The 16,992-nt window shown below is 44.6% G+C and overlaps 1 protein-coding gene across 1 annotated transcript; it reads left to right on the forward strand.

Annotated features, from left to right (window-relative positions):
• Window positions 1–374: 374 nt before the first annotated feature.
• On the forward strand, window positions 375–14,299 carry LOC129712891 (nucleolar and coiled-body phosphoprotein 1-like). The gene is made up of 14 exons (XM_055661627.1): window positions 375–511; window positions 3,499–3,554; window positions 4,466–4,596; window positions 4,850–4,974; window positions 5,386–5,539; window positions 5,787–5,899; window positions 6,354–6,528; window positions 6,789–7,115; window positions 8,304–8,408; window positions 9,256–9,966; window positions 10,891–10,997; window positions 11,200–11,232; window positions 13,088–13,174; window positions 13,739–14,299. The coding sequence occupies exons 1-14, from the start codon at window positions 404–406 to the stop codon at window positions 13,895–13,897; spliced, it is 2,391 nt and encodes a 796-aa protein (XP_055517602.1). The 5' UTR covers window positions 375–403; the 3' UTR covers window positions 13,898–14,299.
• The last annotated feature ends 2,693 nt before the right edge of the window (window positions 14,300–16,992 follow it).

A 16,992-nucleotide genomic window follows, 5' to 3' on the forward strand; every position in this document is an offset into this window, starting at 1 on the left:
TGGCTGACTGCGCATGCGGGTGTGAGGGGTTGGCTGGGCCCACGTGGTGGGGTGGGCCCACGTGGTGGGCAGGGGTGCGCAGGCGCAGTGTGTCCCGGCGGGGGCAGGGGGTGCGCAGGCGCAGTGTGTCCCGGCGGGGGCAGGGGTGCGCAGGCGCAGTGTGTCCCGGCGGCGGCAGGGGTGCGCAGGCGCAGTGTGTCCCGGCGGCAGGGGTGCGCAGGCGCAGTGTGTGCCGGCGGCAGGGGTGCGCAGGCGCAGTGTGTCCCGGCGGGGGCAGGGGTGCGCAGGCGCAGTGTGTCCCGGCCGGCGGCAGGGTTGCGCAGGCGCAGTGTGTCCCGGCGGCAGGGGGTGCGCAGGCGCAGTGTGTCCCGGCGGGCGCAGTGTGTCCCGGCGGCAGGACAAGATGGAGTCGCGGTCGGTGCCGAGTGACCTGTACCCGCAGGTTTACACCTTCCTGCTGCACAACAAGTTCGACAAGGCGGCCAAGGCCTTCCTCAAGCAGGCCAACGTGGTGAGCCTGCCTGGCTGTCCCCGGCCGGGGCGTGTGGGGCCGCGAACCCCCCCCCCCCTCACTCCCCGGGCCGCGCCATGAGGGCCGAGGGGCCCCGGCCTGTGGGCGAGCACGCGGCCGCCCCGCAGCGTGAACGCGCACCCGTGGGGGGTCATTGTCCGCGTGTGCGCGCCCACTGGGGACATTCGTTATCCACGTGTGCGCGCTCCCTGGGGTATTCGTGTGTGCGTGTACACGTGCACACCTGGATATGTCATGGCCACCTTCGCGCACCTGAGTAACACCTACCTGTAGGTACCCTGGATGCAGGCTCGGAGGACCAAATGGCCTAGTGCACCTATTTTCTATGTTTCTATATGTAATACCATATTCCCCCGGTGTGCCTCTGGACAGTTAGAACCAGTGCCCTCACTATGGGGATGGGGGATCGGGAGGGGTGGGAGGGAGGAGGGAATGGGATGGGATCTGAACCCTATGTGTATGTACATGCCTGGAAGTCCATCTAGGGGAGAAGATATGACTCTGGGTTGGGTAGCTGGAGTCATAGAAAATAGGTGCAGGAGGAAGCCATTCGGCCCTTCGAGCCAGCACGTCCCCAATCAATAGCCCGTGCCTCCTATCTCCCCATATCCCTTGATTCCATTAGCCCCCTAGATCTCTATCTAACTCTCTCTTAAATCCATCCAGTGACTTGGCCTCCACTGCCCTCTGTGGCAGGGAATTCCACAAATTCACAACTCCCCTTTATTCTAAGACTGTGTGGCCCCTGGTTCTGGACTCGCCCAACACTGGGAACATTTTTCCTGCATCTAGCTTGTCCAGTCCTTTTATAATTTTATATGTTTCTCTAAGATCCCCCTCATCCTTCTAAACTCCAGTGAGTACAAGCCTAGTCTTTTCAATCTTTCCTCGTATGACAGTCCCGCCATCCCAGGGATCAATCTGGTGAACCTACGCTGCACTGCCTCAATCACAAGGCAGTAGTCATACAGCACTGAAACAGCCCCTTCAGACCAACTGGTCCATGACGACCAAGATGCCCCATCTAATCGAGGCCGATTTGCCTGTGTGTTATCTATATCCCTCCAAATCTTATGTGTTATAGTTTCTGCTTCCTCTGACAGCTTGTTCCATATGCCCACTGCTCTCTGAAAAGTTGCTCCTCAGGTTCCAATTAATCTTTCCCCTCTCACCTTAAACCTGTGCCCTATATTTTTTGATTCTTTACCCTGGGTAAAAAGACTGCAGTCGTCGTAGCTATGCTCCTCGTGTTTTATACACCTCCATAAGACCATCTGTCTTCTGTGAACAATTCCCAGCCTGCCCAACGTCTCCCTATATGAAGAAGGGTTTCGGCCCGAAACGTCACCTATTTCCTTCGCTCCATAGATGCTGCTGCACCCGCTGAGTTTCTCCAGCATTTTTGTGTACCGTCTCCCTATAACAGTCTAGATCCTGGTAAATCTTCACTGATGTGGACCTGGTGGGTAATAATATCTTACTAATATTAAGATAAGATAACCATAATATTAAAATGACAATATCGTGTCATAGCAAAAGACTATCCCCCTAACAACCAACAGCCGAGCCAAATGGTTATGCTCATATTTATTGATTGTACTTTCCACAACTACATACAGTTTGTTAATTCATGAAGCAAATAGTCATCACTAATCTGTGCAGGACACCTGGTCGCAGGATTCCAATAGCATAAACTTCTTCTTGCGAATGAAACATAAACAAAAGGAATAGTTAGATCTCAAGCCGGGTGGGTGTTGAGCAGCCAGGTTGTTGTCCCTGCGTCAATGTCTGCCAGGCCCTGCGCTCCATTTGGTGTGTGGTAGAGCAGGCACCCGGAGATGACATGGTTGGCTGTTTGTTGTTCTGCTCCACATTCACAGGCTGGGCTCAGGCGGAGCCCCCATCTCCACACGCTGGCACTTGTGGAGAAATAGCATAAACAATCCTTGACCATTGCCCTCTGCTTATCACTGGACTCAATTGGAATCCATTTTGTCAAGTTGCCTGATATTCCAAGGTTTGCGCTCTAGGACTAATGTCCTATTTAGAATCTCGTCCAAGACCATACTTCTAAATCAACTGTTTCTCTCCTGAAGCTGCTCTAAAAATACAGCTAAACCAGTCAGGAAGGGTGTCCCTCACCAGTGCCAAGGTGGTAATCCCTGATCAATTTCCTGCCATCAAATTCAGATTAATCCTGCTCTTCAGAATTGTTCCAATAATTTCCCTGGTACTGATAGAAACATAGAAAATAGGGGCAGAAGTAGGCCATTCGGCCCTTTGAACCTGCACCGCCATTCGATATGATGGCTCAACTCGGTATCCAATCCCTGCCTTCTCTCCATACCCCCTGATCCCTTTAGCCACAAGGACCACATCTAACTCCCTTTTAAATATAGCCAATGAACTGGCCTCAACTACCTTCTGTGGCAGAGAATTCCACAGATTCACCACTCTCTGTAAAAAATGATTTTCTCATCTTGGTCCTAAAAGACTTCCCTCTTATCCTTAAACTGTGACCCCTAGTTCTGGACTTCCCCAAAATCGGGAATAATCTTCCTGCATCTAGCCTGTCCAACCCCTTAAGAATTTTGTAAGTTTCTATAAGATCCCTCCTCAATCTTCTAAATTCTAGCATGTACAATCCGAGTCTATCCAGTCTTTCTTCATATGAAAGTCCTGCCATCCCAGATGTTAGACTTGCTTGCCTGTAATTACCTGACTTAGCTCTTTTGCCGTTCTTGAACGAAGGTGCCACACTTCTTGTTCTTCATTCCCTGCAAGCCACTATTAAATTAAAATCATGTCCATTGTCAATGACCATTTAAATTTAACACAAGCTACCTTGTATATTCCTGTAGATTTTAGTGTATTGAAATCTTCCAAAAAGTAAAATTATCTGTAATTTCTCCATTTAATGATGAAATCTGTATATTTATATTTTGTATTTCTGTTTGTGTTTTCAGAAACTTCCAGATATAAAGTCTCCTTCTCTTGTGGACATTTTTGACTTCTGGGTGAAGTAAGTTCTAAATCATGATTTTCTTATTGCCCTTGGGTTTAAATCCTGCTCTATGTCTGCAGCACAGAAGCAGGCCGTTAACCCAGAGAGTCCCTGTGGACCGCAAAACTCTTATTTAGACAAATGTACACCTAGTCCAATTTTAAGCGGCCGGTTAATCTACTACCTGCATGTCTTTGGGATTAGGAGGAAACCAGTGGAATTGGGGGATCCACAGTGAGATGTGCAAATACAATACAGGTGGTACCAGAGTTCGGATTAAACTTGTTAGTTGTGCCAGTGTACTCTCCATGCACATTGTAAAATGTGGTGGTGGCATTTTCCATTCGATAGCTGCTAACCGCATGTTCGATCTGCTCACTTCGCTCCATTGCATCCTAAATTTACAGTAATTTAAATAAACTTTTCATGATAAACAATCTGGTAAACACATATTCAACTGCGTCTTGCTGATGTGCTGAACATTGAATTTTATCTGTTTAGTTCCGAGTACTCTTAATTTCCCCGAAGAGACCCATGTTAAAGATTAATTACCAATGTAAAGGTACTGGTGGTAAGGCTAGCATTTAAAATCTAATGCTTACTTCCCATAACCATGTGTAGTGAATCGTTAAGAATCAGCTGTGTTGTTGTGTATTGGGAGATTCAGAAAGACAGTGTCGTTGGTGGATGGCTTATTATCTTCCCTGAATGGAACTAATCAACAAGTTGCGTTTCTGTGACATTCTCCTGCGGGCTATTTTATTCCAGGCTTACTTAATTAAGTCACCTTGATCCAATAATCATTGATGAAAGTTTTGAAGTTCTCACAGAAGTCACCCTAAGATTATCAATGGAGGCATTTGGTCATCTATGTTTTCTGGGCTAGATTATTGACTGCTTCGTAAAAAACTTCTTCTAAATCACCACAGGTCTTCTGGAAAACCAGAGAAAAGGAAGGCAGTACCTAATGGTCCTTCTGCAAAACGGCTTAAGAAAGATGAATCTTCCAGTAGCTCAGACAGTTCAGACAGTTCTGAAGAAGACACTGCAAAGAAACCAGGTATGACAAAATATGCCAAACGTTTTCACTACAGGACACAGTTATAGATTTGGTTAACTGAAGATTAATGTTATTCTCAATCTCAAATGTGTGTTTTTAACAAGCACTGCTGGAGAGAGATTTCTCAGAATAAATCACAACGAGGAAGAAGAAAATCTTGGGAGTGGGGGAACGGTGTATAAACACCAATGAGGTGCATTAAACTTGCAGTGAAACATTCTCACCTTGACTCTGCTGTTTATTATTTATGCAGTGAGCAAGCCGCCGACACCTGCAGTAAGCAAACCCGTTGCCAAAAACGTTGTAACGAAAAAGGATAGCAGTAGTAGTGAAGATTCAAGTTCTTCGGATTCTGAAGAAGAAAAGAAACCAGCACAGGTCTGAGCACATTTACTTATGTGGTGGTTCTGCTGCAGTTGTGTTAATCGCCGGTTTTAATGACATAGGCTCACTGAAACATTATGTTGGTAAGGAATGTTCACTGTACCTTGGTACATGTGACCATAATAAACCTAAAACTATTTTACTTTTCCTCTATTGCGAAGGAGAAACGTGATGGGCAAAGACTAATATTCTGTCTCGTGATGATTGTTTTAATCTTGGAGTTCGCAGCTGTAGAATATTTTAGTGAATGTTCAATGTGCAAACAAGAACAAATTGTCTTTTCTATATTCTCCTTATGATTTCTTTGCAGATTTGTCAGAATTGTTCAGAGACGGTTAACGTTTAATTATCACGTTATTTAATCACACAAATTATTTTCTGTTTTTTTCCTTTTTTCTGATTCAGCAGAAGGCCGTCACTGTTAAAAGCGCAGCTCCTGCAAGTAAAGCAGTTCCAGCCGGCAAGCCAGTTGTTAGAAAAAAAGATGAAAGTTCCAGCAGCGAAGATTCGGACAGTTCAGAAGATGAGAAACCTGTTGCAAAAGCTCCTGTGAAACCAGGTAGAGGCCAAAGTCTATGCTTACTATTACCCCCAAGGTGTCTGGTTGTGGCTAGAAGAGGTGTTAAGTAATTAAAAAGGTAAAATTAGGTCAACTCGGCAACACTGTGTTTTGTGAACAGCCAAAATAATAGAGTTCAGGATGTACGTTGTAGTGATATTGTTTGTTTTGTTTCCTAAGTCGGTTTTTTTTCTACTGCATTCTGGTGAATTGAACTCTTTTCCAACAAACTATGTTCTATTTTCAGTAACTACTACGAAAACTGTCACTAAAGCAGCGGAGGAGAGTAGTGAAGATGATTCCAGTGATGACTCGAGTGATTCAGACTCGGCTGCAGCAAAACCACAAACACCTGCACAGGTAAATCATTTAAATACCTGATCTGTGGCACTGATGATCTCCCATCCTTAGTGCAGTGAAACAAGAGTTCCCTGGTTTTTTTGGCAAGATTCTTACGCAAGTCCTAGTGCTCATTAAACTGAGTCTAACCAAATAACATATGTAAATGCAGTGTTGTTTGGGGCTCAATGCAAGATTTGGGGGGCACATTACATCCCTTACATAATTATCTATAATAAAGTTACGGAGATGAACAAAGCGAAATTAAACAATTAGCTCTGACAAGTGCACCTTGAAGGTGTTGGCTGCACTCCATTCCCTTGTTGTTACCTCTGAGGGGAATGTTTGCATCGATTTGTTTGCTATTTGATGAATTAAGTGTTACAGGAATGCTGGCATGATGCAAAAATCTTACTTGGTCACAGGCACTTGATCTTGTTTCATGTGTTGATATATTAACTCTTTGTATTTTCAGAAAGTAGTGCCACAGAAAACGCAGCCAGCCAAGTCTCCTGCTGCTGGAAAGGCAACAAATGCAAAACCTGCGGCCCGGGCTAAAGCAGCAGCAGCCACTGCAAAGGAGAGTTCAAGCAGTGAAGAGTCTGACAGTTCAGATGATGAGTCTCCTGTGAAAACCAAAGCACAGCAAGGTGAAAATTGGTGCATCAGTACAAGCACATCTACACTCATAGTACAATTTGTTTACATATTGAGCTTCAGCTTGGGAAATATGATGAAGGACTATAGTTAAGGGCAAGTTTGGTGAATCTTATTAACTCCCATCCTTTTTCTTTCCCTCTATCCCAAAATCAAATGGGTTGAAGTTACGGGGTTCTGACAGGTATTGACCAGGAGAGATGGTTAATGATCTAACAACGGTCTTGAGAGGTTTCCTTTGCTCTTTCCCCAGCAGTTTCGTACAGTGCTGTACCACCTCCTAATATTCAGAATGTAAAAGCAGCGAAGAAGGCAGCAGGTGCAGCCAAGAAGATAGCCGCTACAGGTGCAACCAAGAAGGCTGCAGCGGCGGATGCTGCAAAGAAGAAGGGTGCAGCCAAGAAGGCAGTAGCCACAGGGGCGTCCAAGAAGGCGCCGGCTGTGGATGCGTCCAAGAAGGCGGCTGCTGCAGGCGTGACCAAGAAGAAACCAGCCGCTGGAGTGACCAAAATGGAAATCAGTGACTCTTCAGACGACAGCTCGGACAGCAGTGATGAAGAGGCACCCCTAAAACCTGCCAGTAAGTGTCAGACTAGATTGGTAAATGATACACATTGCTAACTCTGTTTTTAGTAGTTGGTAGTAAATTGATTTGATATGTTGTAAAAAGGAATGTAGAAGGTGCTGTTTAAATATAAGTTTATGTTTGTTTCTACCATATACTATCAGGCTGGAATTGTGTATCAAGCAAACAATGCGGGAAGATTTATTTTAAGGAATGTTTGTAACTGATGACAGCAATACCTTTACTGACTTATTAATGTACGAGTCAGCTTAAACTGTAAAATGTTTTTAAACGTATACTTGGATATGTTTCTAATGTGAAATAGTCTTAATATTGTTAATGTTATGAAATAGTTTTAAAGATTGTTAAAGCAAAAACAATATGTGTGAACTCGGTGTTAACGTGATATAAGATCAAATAAACCATGGTCAATTAAACTTTAAAAACCATGCTGAGTGCGAGGAATGCACTAAAAATAGAATACGCTTAAAACTTGTAGATTGGGAAAGTTAGACTGAGTAACACTGCCATTGCGTTTGAACTGGGGACAAAGGTACATTAAGTCTGTCAACAACAATTAGGAGCCAAGTGCAAATTGAGAAGGAGAACAATAGAGGAGTTACAACATCCAAAGAACTATGTCATTTAGGCAAAAGACATTGGTAGCTGAATGCAAGATGATTACTAAGGATCCCATTCTGGGAATGGTTCAATCGGCAAGGCAGCAACTGGGGTTCAGTTCAATCTGCAGACGAAATGTAGCTACGAAAACGATACAAAATGTATTATTGAATTGACAAGGGGTACGATAGCTCAGGAGGTACGGAATCAGGCGAGAGAAAGGGAGCAAGTCTGCGGGACACAGCAGGAGCGGTAATCACTCAGAGCGAACTAAATACCTTGACGTCTGAAGTAAAAGACAAAGACCGTCGTTTGGATTTTTATTATGTAATAAATCAGCTGGTGTTATAATCCTATATCCTGGTAGTCAGTATTTTGTTATAAATAAAATGCCTAAATTGGATTAAATTAAGAATCTTGAAAGTATGGAAGCTCATAATGAGGAAAAATGAAATTCTAGCTCTATTCAAGATAATTTCAGTGTGCTGGGTGGATTGATTACCATAAAGACGACAGTGCTGTCTCTCGTCGTAACGTGATGTAGAATGTTGCCCTCTGACTCTCCCTTCTCTCTCCTGACAGCGACAATTACCCAGACGAAAGCTGGCCCCACGCCGGCCAAGGCAGCTGCCGCCACTCAGAAACCTGCGGCCAAGAAGGCCAGTTCCAGCTCGGACAGCGATTCCGGTAAGAGAACGTCCTCAATCTCATTACTCAGAGGGGAATGAGATGCAAGCCGTCTTTGTTTCGGTGTGCAGACTAGCAGTTAGAGTACATGTTGCCTTTGGGAAGTTAATCATTTTGGCAGGAAATTGCAGGTAACCATCATGGCTCTTTCTCAATGACCGCCACACATTGTAGTAAACGTCACATGCTGAAATTCATAGGTTGGTAAATTAAGAATTTGTGCACTAAATTTATAGAACAAGCAGTTCATTAATTTGAATGGGGAGGGACGGCTGCAAGGGAGAGGATGAGTTTAAAATGTATAGATTTTGAATTAGTTGAATGGCTTCCACTTTAATAGTCATACAGCATGGAACAGAGGCCCCTCGGTTCCACATCTGTTCTAGTCCTACTTGCCAGTGTGTGGCCCATGTCCATCCAACCCTATCCAATTGTTCTATTTTGGTACATATGACAATTAAACACTCGTGTGTTTCTGAATGTTGGGGACGTTCAGAAATGTTTACTAGCTCTCGGTATCTTTTGGTCCTTTTATGGTCCCATAGACCCAGCCATTTTGTTTGGGGAAACACATAGCAACAGGTTGGCAGCAGCAGTTTGTGAGAAGGGATGTCCTTTTTGAGTACCAATGATAACACAGTCATCTTTGATCCAGGAGGAGGTTTCCAGCCATCCTTTGAAGCATGAGAGTACAATCTCAGTTGACAATCAGTGCTTTTATTTTTGGCTAAAGATCTGATTTTGCTTTTCATTTCTGCGAGAGATTTTTGGGGCAGAAATTGTCAGCTGATGAAAGTAGTTGTAAGTCTTTGTTAATATCCGAGTAATAACTGTCTCTAATATTTAGATTCTGAAAGCTCTGAAGAGGAAACAAAACCAAATCCTAAGTTGAAAGCTGCTGCAAAACCCGCACCCAAAACAGCTGTAGCCCAAGCAAAGCCACAGGAGATCAGCTCTGACTCGGACAGCTCCAGTGATTCTGACGAAAAGACCAAGGTTGCGGCAAAGATCAAACCGGCTGCCAAAGCAACTGCTGCACCTGCAAAACCAGGGAAGCGAAGCACTCCAGCAGCTAAGGCCGCTGCCAAAGAAAGCAGCTCGGATTCAGAAGACTCCAGCAGCGAGGAGGAAGCGGCAAAACCTCCAGCAAAAGTTCTGGTCCCTGCGAAAACCAAAGCTGCAGCGGTAACTCCGAAAACCAATTCCTCAGCAGTGGTGGTAAAAGGCAAAACTTCAGCCGTGAAGAAAGACGATAGCAGCAGTTCTGAAGAATCTTCAAGCGACGAAGAGCCTCAGTTGAAGACCCCCGTGGCCCAATTACAAAAGGCAAAGGCCGCGTCTTCACTGCCCGCAAAGCCTGCGGCCAAAAAAGCCGACAGCAGCAGCAGCAGCTCAGATAGTTCAGAGTCAGAGGAAGAGAAGCCAAAAGGCAAGCTGACTGTTCCCAACGATGTGAAAACGCCCACCTTAACACCCGCCAAGAAGGCAGCAGAAAGCAGCTCGGAAGATGACTCTTCCACATCTGAGGAGGAGGAAAAGAACACCAAGTCAGTAAATGGTGAGCTTTGTACATGGTTGATATTTTTATTAATCGAGTGAAAAGGTAAACTTGTAATGCAGGATCTTATGGAGGTGGATCACACCATGATGGGGGTAGATAGGGTGAATGTGCATGGTCTTTGTCCAAGGGTAGGGGAATCAAGTTCCACAGGACATTGCTCTTAAATGGTGGTCTATTATACAGCAGGTGCTACCCCACAGACCTTTATCAGCCCTTGCCTGCAGAATTCACCATAGTGATCTCGCACCAGGCAGTCTAGTAGGGCCACTTTGAATCATTTAAGTGAATTCATATAACTGGGAGCTACTGTTGGCATTATTTTCAGGGCAGTATCTCTAACAGCACTGCTTTTACTGCAACACATATTTATGTCTTTTATCTTGTATTCTCTACCACGTTTTCATTATACATTAAAGTGAACACCTGTAGTTTTAATGCAGTCTCTTCACTCCCATTATTACACTAATGGTACATTGTTTTAATAGAAGTCTGACACAAACAACATGCTCCAGCTAACGAATGTCTTCTGAGCCAGTTGTGAATTATTGCCTCATAGCTGACAACCTGCAGTGCACAGGCTTCTCGCCACCTTTAGTTTAGAGATACAGTACGGAAATGGGCCCTCCGGCCCACCAAGTCCGCACCAATCAGCGATCCCCGTGCATTAATACTACCCTACACACACACTAGGGACAATTTTTTTTTTTTTACATTTATACCAAGTTAATTAACCAACAAACCTGTACGTCTTTGGAGTGTGGGAGGAAACCGGAGATGCCCGGAGAAAACCCACGGGGAGAAGGTACAAACGTTGTACAGATAATCACCCGTGGTCAGGATCAACCCCAGGTGTCTGGGCTGAGAGGCAGTAGCTCTACCGCTGCCCCGATGGTTAATGGTTCCAATTATATTTTGACTCAGGCACGGTGAATACCAAGACGAAGAAGGGACCTAAAATGCAAGTTGATAAAGGTGACGTGGTCAAGAAACAGTCGAAGACTCCAAACACAGTTCCAAAAACTAAAAAGGTGAAGCCATGTTGGGAACGTTTCATTAAAAATATTTTAAAATCTTTTTTTGAAAATGAACACTAGTTTAGTTTCATGGCATTGATATGAATTTAAGATATTTGCATGGAGATTATTAAGTGCAAAGCATCATTTGTTGAATTTTTCTGGAAATATTGGACTGAATCTTATCAATTCATAACTCTAATTTTTCTGTTTTTAGAAATCCAAATCCAAGATGGCAAGTGATAATCAGGTTGGATTCCTTATCATTCTATCTCTTGCCTCATTGTACTAGAATTAATTACCTGCCTTTGTGAAGATATACTTACACTAGACTTCAAATACCTTGCCCTAATCACTGCATCATTTACGCACATCCTGTATATGTCCAGGTGACAGTGTAGTTAAGCCTTTTTTTTGCCTGCTGGCTGTACATGTGTAATTGCTAGCATTGCAGTTTGATAGGAAATAGCAATGTGCACTGTTAATTTCCCACAAGGGCGAGTGAGGGGAAGGCGAGGACTCATGACCACCAAATCAGCCACTGGACCCACATTGACTTGGTTCAACTAGATTCCAACATGCACTGTGCAAGGTTCTCTGCTGTGAGGGGTTATTTACTGAGTTCTGCGGTTGCAGTGCTGACGATACTGTGCTGTTCCACCTTCCCTGATTCACTGCACCTTCGGAACCCAACGGCATCAAATGACAAAAGGGTTCTAGAGAAGGACAGCACAGTGGCGCATCAGCTGGAACCTCTGCCTCCCAGCGCCAGAGATGTAGGTTTGATCCTGACCTCGGCTGTCATTTGTGGGAATTTTGCATGTTATCCCCTGTGACCATCTGGGTTTCTCCCAGGTCCTCTGGTTTATTCCCACATCCCCAAAGTTACAGATTTGTCAGCTAATTGGCTGCTGTCAGTTGTCCCTTGTGCGTGTGGGGGGGGGGGGGGGGGGGGGGGGTGATGAGAACGAGGGGAGATTAAAACATGGGACCCGTGTGGACAATTGAAAAGTGGTAGTTGATGGACAGCATGTGCTCGGTTTCTGTGCAATATATTTCTGTGTCTATGACGATGGTGTTGGCTGCAATTGGCTAATTATGTTACAAACAGAAATTCCAGAACATAAGTGTTTAATTACTTTGTAGCTTCTTTTGCTAATTATGTTTTGCTAAAGACATTTAACTATTATAAGTCATAGAACAGCCATTTATGCTGAAATATTTAATCTTGGTATGTAGATTTCATTAGTTGTATATATTTGCGATAAGTTGTATATGAGGAGTCTGTATCTAGCTGTTCCCCTCTGCCTTGCCTTTATCAAATTTAGTGTTGGCCTCCTAGTAAAATGCAATTGGCCATCCAAATGATTGCCTCAATTTGTAGATGGCATTGGAAGGATAACAATAAAGAATTACTGCAGTGTTGCTGGAAAGATTAGTGTCGGGCAACCTCACTGCAGCTACACTTGCATGTCTAAACTGCAGCAGTGTTAAGCTGACAAACACAATGCTGGAGTAACTCAATGGGTCAGGCAGCAACTCTGGAGAATGTAGGTGGGTCACGCTTCAAGTTGGTATGAAGCCAATAGGCAATAGGTGCAGGAGTAGGCCATTCGGCCCTTCGAGCCAGCAGCACCATTCAATGTGATCATGGCTGATCATCCCCAATTAGTACCCCTGTTCCTGCCTTCTCCCCATATCCCCTGACTCCGCTATCTTTAAGAGCCCTATCTAGCTCTCTCTTGAAAGTATCCAGAGAACCTGCCTCCACCGCCGTCTGAGGCAGAGAATTCCACAGACCTACAACGAAAAAGTGTTTCCTCATCTCTGTTCTAAATGGCTTGCCCCTTATTCTTAAGGGGTAAGCCATGTAAGACCCGAAACGTCACCTACCCATGTCCTCCACAGATGCTGCCTGACCCAATGAGTTACTCCAGCACTTTGTGTCTTTAGTTGTAAACTAACATCTGCAGTTCCTTGTTCTTCCATGCTTTGTTTATTGATAACTAGGGGTGGGATATTTCCTCATCTTTCATAGTTGCCCAACATATAAAATGTGTATTGTTAATATGCTTTGTTCCCCATTTTTCTTTTGTATAAACAAGCTTCAACCTAATACTCCTTTCCGTAGAGTAAGAGAAGACGAAGTTGAAATTGATCCACGTTTTTCAAATAATGCGTTTACTGCTAAGGTAAGCTTGGACTGGAGATGCTATTTCAAAGCTGTTATTTTCTCCACTGTGCCTAACCCCTCTATACCCGCTGGAACGGTTATGGCTTTTATTTGCTTACACTGCTCCAGACTTAAGCATAAAACATTCGAAAGGTACAGCACAGGAACAAGCCCTTTGAAACACAATGTCTGTTCTGTACACTACCATTATAAATTAATCTCATCAGCTTGCATGTCATCCTTATCCCTCCATTACCTGCTATCCTTGTGACTATCTCAAAGCCTCTGTCGTATCTGCTTCCACACCCTCCCTGGAGGTGCATTGTAGGCACCCATCACTCGCTGTAAGCAATATGTGCCCTGTGCATCTTGTTTAAATGCTGCTTATGCCCGTCTGCATCTTTCTGATCTTTCCCCATTGAGCACATTATACACCTGCTGCCCTAAGGCATCGGAGAGCTCTCAGATCTCGGGGCATGTCGTACATTTGAGGTTTCTCAACGAGTGGTCAGGCTGAAGTTTTTTTGCCGTGTGTCGTGTAGTCCTGGTGGTACACTCATCATCATTGGCCATTTGCTTACAGAGAGGGGCATCGGGAGACTGGGGTGAGAAAGCTAATCATGATTTAAAATTCACCCGAGGGAAATCCTTCCGGCACGAGAAGACAAAGAAGAAGCGAGGAAGTTACCGAGGTGGCTCCATCGCCATGACTGTCAACTCCATCAAATTCGACAGTGAATGAACAAACCGTTTAACCCAATTGACAGTCACGTTATGGCACATCATTTTTACCGATGATTTAAGCTTGGAATGTGTATTTCTGACGCCTTTTTAAAAAAAAAAATATCTTGTTAATTTTCTGGAAGTATAACATTCTTTACAGGCAAAATTGTTGGTATTTAAAATTGTTTTTTGAATGGAATATTTGTTCTATGTAAAATATTAACGTGCTCTAATAGCGAACTTCAAGATAAATGCTGGAGGTGTATCTTTTTAAAAAAAGGTCTGGCATTTTGGTGCAGTTTTGAGTATCAGTGTTTCTGTGTGAGGTTACTTTAGGGCAGAAAATTATGGATGCTTCAAAAACAGCACATTAATGAACCATGTGTGAGTTAATTTTTTAATAAAACAACTTCACTTTTCATTCTTTGCTTTGACGAATGATGCTTTGTACATCTTGGTTGAAAAACGGTTTCAAGAAATAAGGAAGCTCTGTACTCTAGCAACTGAAAATGGAATACCGTGGCATTTAGTTTAGAGATACGGCGTGGAAATAGGCACCTTGGTCCACCGAGTCCATGCCGACTGGTGATCACATGTACGCTAGGTTTAACCTATACACGAGGGAACATTTGCAGAAGTCAATTAGCCTACAAACCTGCATGTGGTCACAGAAAGAATGCATAAACTCCATACAGGCAACACCCGTAGTCGGGATCGAACCCAGGTCTCTGGTGCTGTATGGCAACATATCTATCGCTGCACCATTGTGCTGCCCCTTCTGGAATATATCAAAAAATCAGGGTCTCGAGGTAAGTTTAAATCGAATAAACTTGTTCGTGAAGCAAAAGAGTCGGGAAAGTGAGTGGTGGCTTTTAATGGAGCAAATGGAGCTCATTTTATTCCAGATGTAGGATGGGCAGAAGTGCGGGGAGGGCATGATGGAAAGGTTTCTCACACGGAGGCTATCTGGAATTTACTGGGAGCATGGTGGAAGCCAATGCTGGGAGTGAAAATCAGTTGTTGGCTTCAGGGGAAATGTTTGGAATTATATTGGCACAAAGCTTTTCACTGTACCTCGGTACACCTGACGATAAACTAAACTATGGTATTGCTCTGAGACTCGCCCCTTGAGCTGTAACAATTCCATGCTGTTTCCCAAACTCATTGAGGGTGGCACAGCGATAGAGTTGCTTATTCACGGCGCCATAGACCATGTTTGATCCCAACAGCAGGTCCCCGTACGGAGTTTATACGTTCTCCCTGTGACCTGCGTGGGGTTTACACGGGTGCTTCAGTTTCCTCCCACACTCCACAGACGTGCAGGTTGGAATTGAATATTGTATGTGATAAGTCACAGTGAAATGCTTTGCATACCTTGCCACGGTATGCAAATAGTTGCCCGTAAAGGGTGCATGCAACGTTACAAGTTCCCTCCCTCATCTCTGTCACCCTACGCTGGGTACTTTAGTGTTCGTCATGGTGATCCCCCCCCAGGCTGAGTCCCGATTGTCCATGAGTCTACCCCTCCTCACGGCAGTCCCCCCCCATGCAGGGTCCTCCATTGTTCCTTCCCTCTGCAGCAGAGTCCTCACTCCACGTGTCTCTCTTGATCAGCACCAGCATCCACCGCTGCATTGACCTCTCCACTAATGCAGCTGGGTCCTCTCTGGATGCCCACCCAGGCCCCCTGCCAGCCTGTGAGGCCCTGGCCTCAGCTTCTCAGCGGCACCTCCTGAAGGTGGTGTAGGTTGAATGCCGTTGGAAACATTGTAAATTGTCCTTGTAAGTGTACGGGGACCACTGTTCAATGTGGACTCGGTGGGCTGATGTGCCTGTTTCCGCAATATATGTAAAAAAACTAAAACAACTTCTGGCCCGGCAGCTTGAAAGTTCCTTGAGAGATACTGAGGTAGTCCATCCAAACCAACTTTTTTCACACAGAGAGTGGTGAATCTCTGGAACTCTCTGCCACAGAGGGTAGTTGAGGCCAGTTCATTGGCTATATTTAAGAGGGAGTTAGATGTGGTCCTTGTGGCTAAGGGGATCAGGGGGTATGGAGAGAAGGCAGGTACGGGATACTGAGTTGGATGATCAGCCATGATCGTATTGAATGGCGGTGCAGGCTCGAAGGGCCGAATGGCCTACTCCTGCACCTAATTTCTATGTTTCTATGTAACCCTTGGGTCTCTGCCACACAAGCAGATAATTGCTGATCGCTTGGCATATCGTTAATTTGGACTACGCAGTTGCAGCATGGGACCCATACACAAATAAAAACCATTTCTTCCATTGAACGTGTCCAAAGACAGGCAGCTCGATTTGTTACTAACACCTATGAGAGAAGCAAGTGTCACCAAACTTCTGAATTCACTGGGGTGGAACCCTCTCCAAGACAGACGTGAAGCTCATCGTTTGACCTGTTTTTACAAAATGTTAAATGGTCAGCTCGACATAGACTACAAGACCTACACCAAACCCAAACCAATTAGGAGCAGACGAGGGCATTCGATCCAATTTGTGATCCCAGCTACAAAGACAGATGTGTACAGCAATTCGTTCTTCCCCCGCACAATTAAAGAATGGAATAATCTCCACCCACCCAACCAGATGTAATTAAATTTAAAGTAGCTCTTTCTTCACAATAACCCTTTCTGGCTTAAGCCCTCCCTTCACCACCTCCAGTTTACATTCCATTTGGAATATTTTGGAGGACTAAGAACCAAAAATCTGCTTGGTGCCCAAAAATCTAATTTTGCATATCTGGAAATTGGAATATAGAGCACCTGCAAGCAGATGTGCGGTTTAAATTGGCGTTGCGGTCAGTAAAGACATTGTGGGCTGAAGGGCCAGTTTCTGTGCAGTATATTCTGTATACATATGCAATGGCAACATGCAAAGTGCTCTAGAATGGAGATTTCTCCATATTAATAATCTCCTGGTGAAGGAATTCTCAAATTGGGAATTTTCTCAAAAGGACATGGTAGGTAAGCAAGCTTGAAACATGGGTCTTATTTGCTTTGAAAAGCCCTAGTAATCCCTTAAAGGCCAAAGTGCTGGAGTAACTCAGCAGGTCAGGCAGCATCTCTGAAGAATGGGGCAGGTGGCTTAGCACAC

This window comes from Leucoraja erinacea, chromosome 34, assembly GCF_028641065.1.
Source record: "Leucoraja erinacea ecotype New England chromosome 34, Leri_hhj_1, whole genome shotgun sequence".
NCBI lineage: Eukaryota > Metazoa > Chordata > Chondrichthyes > Rajiformes > Rajidae > Leucoraja > Leucoraja erinaceus.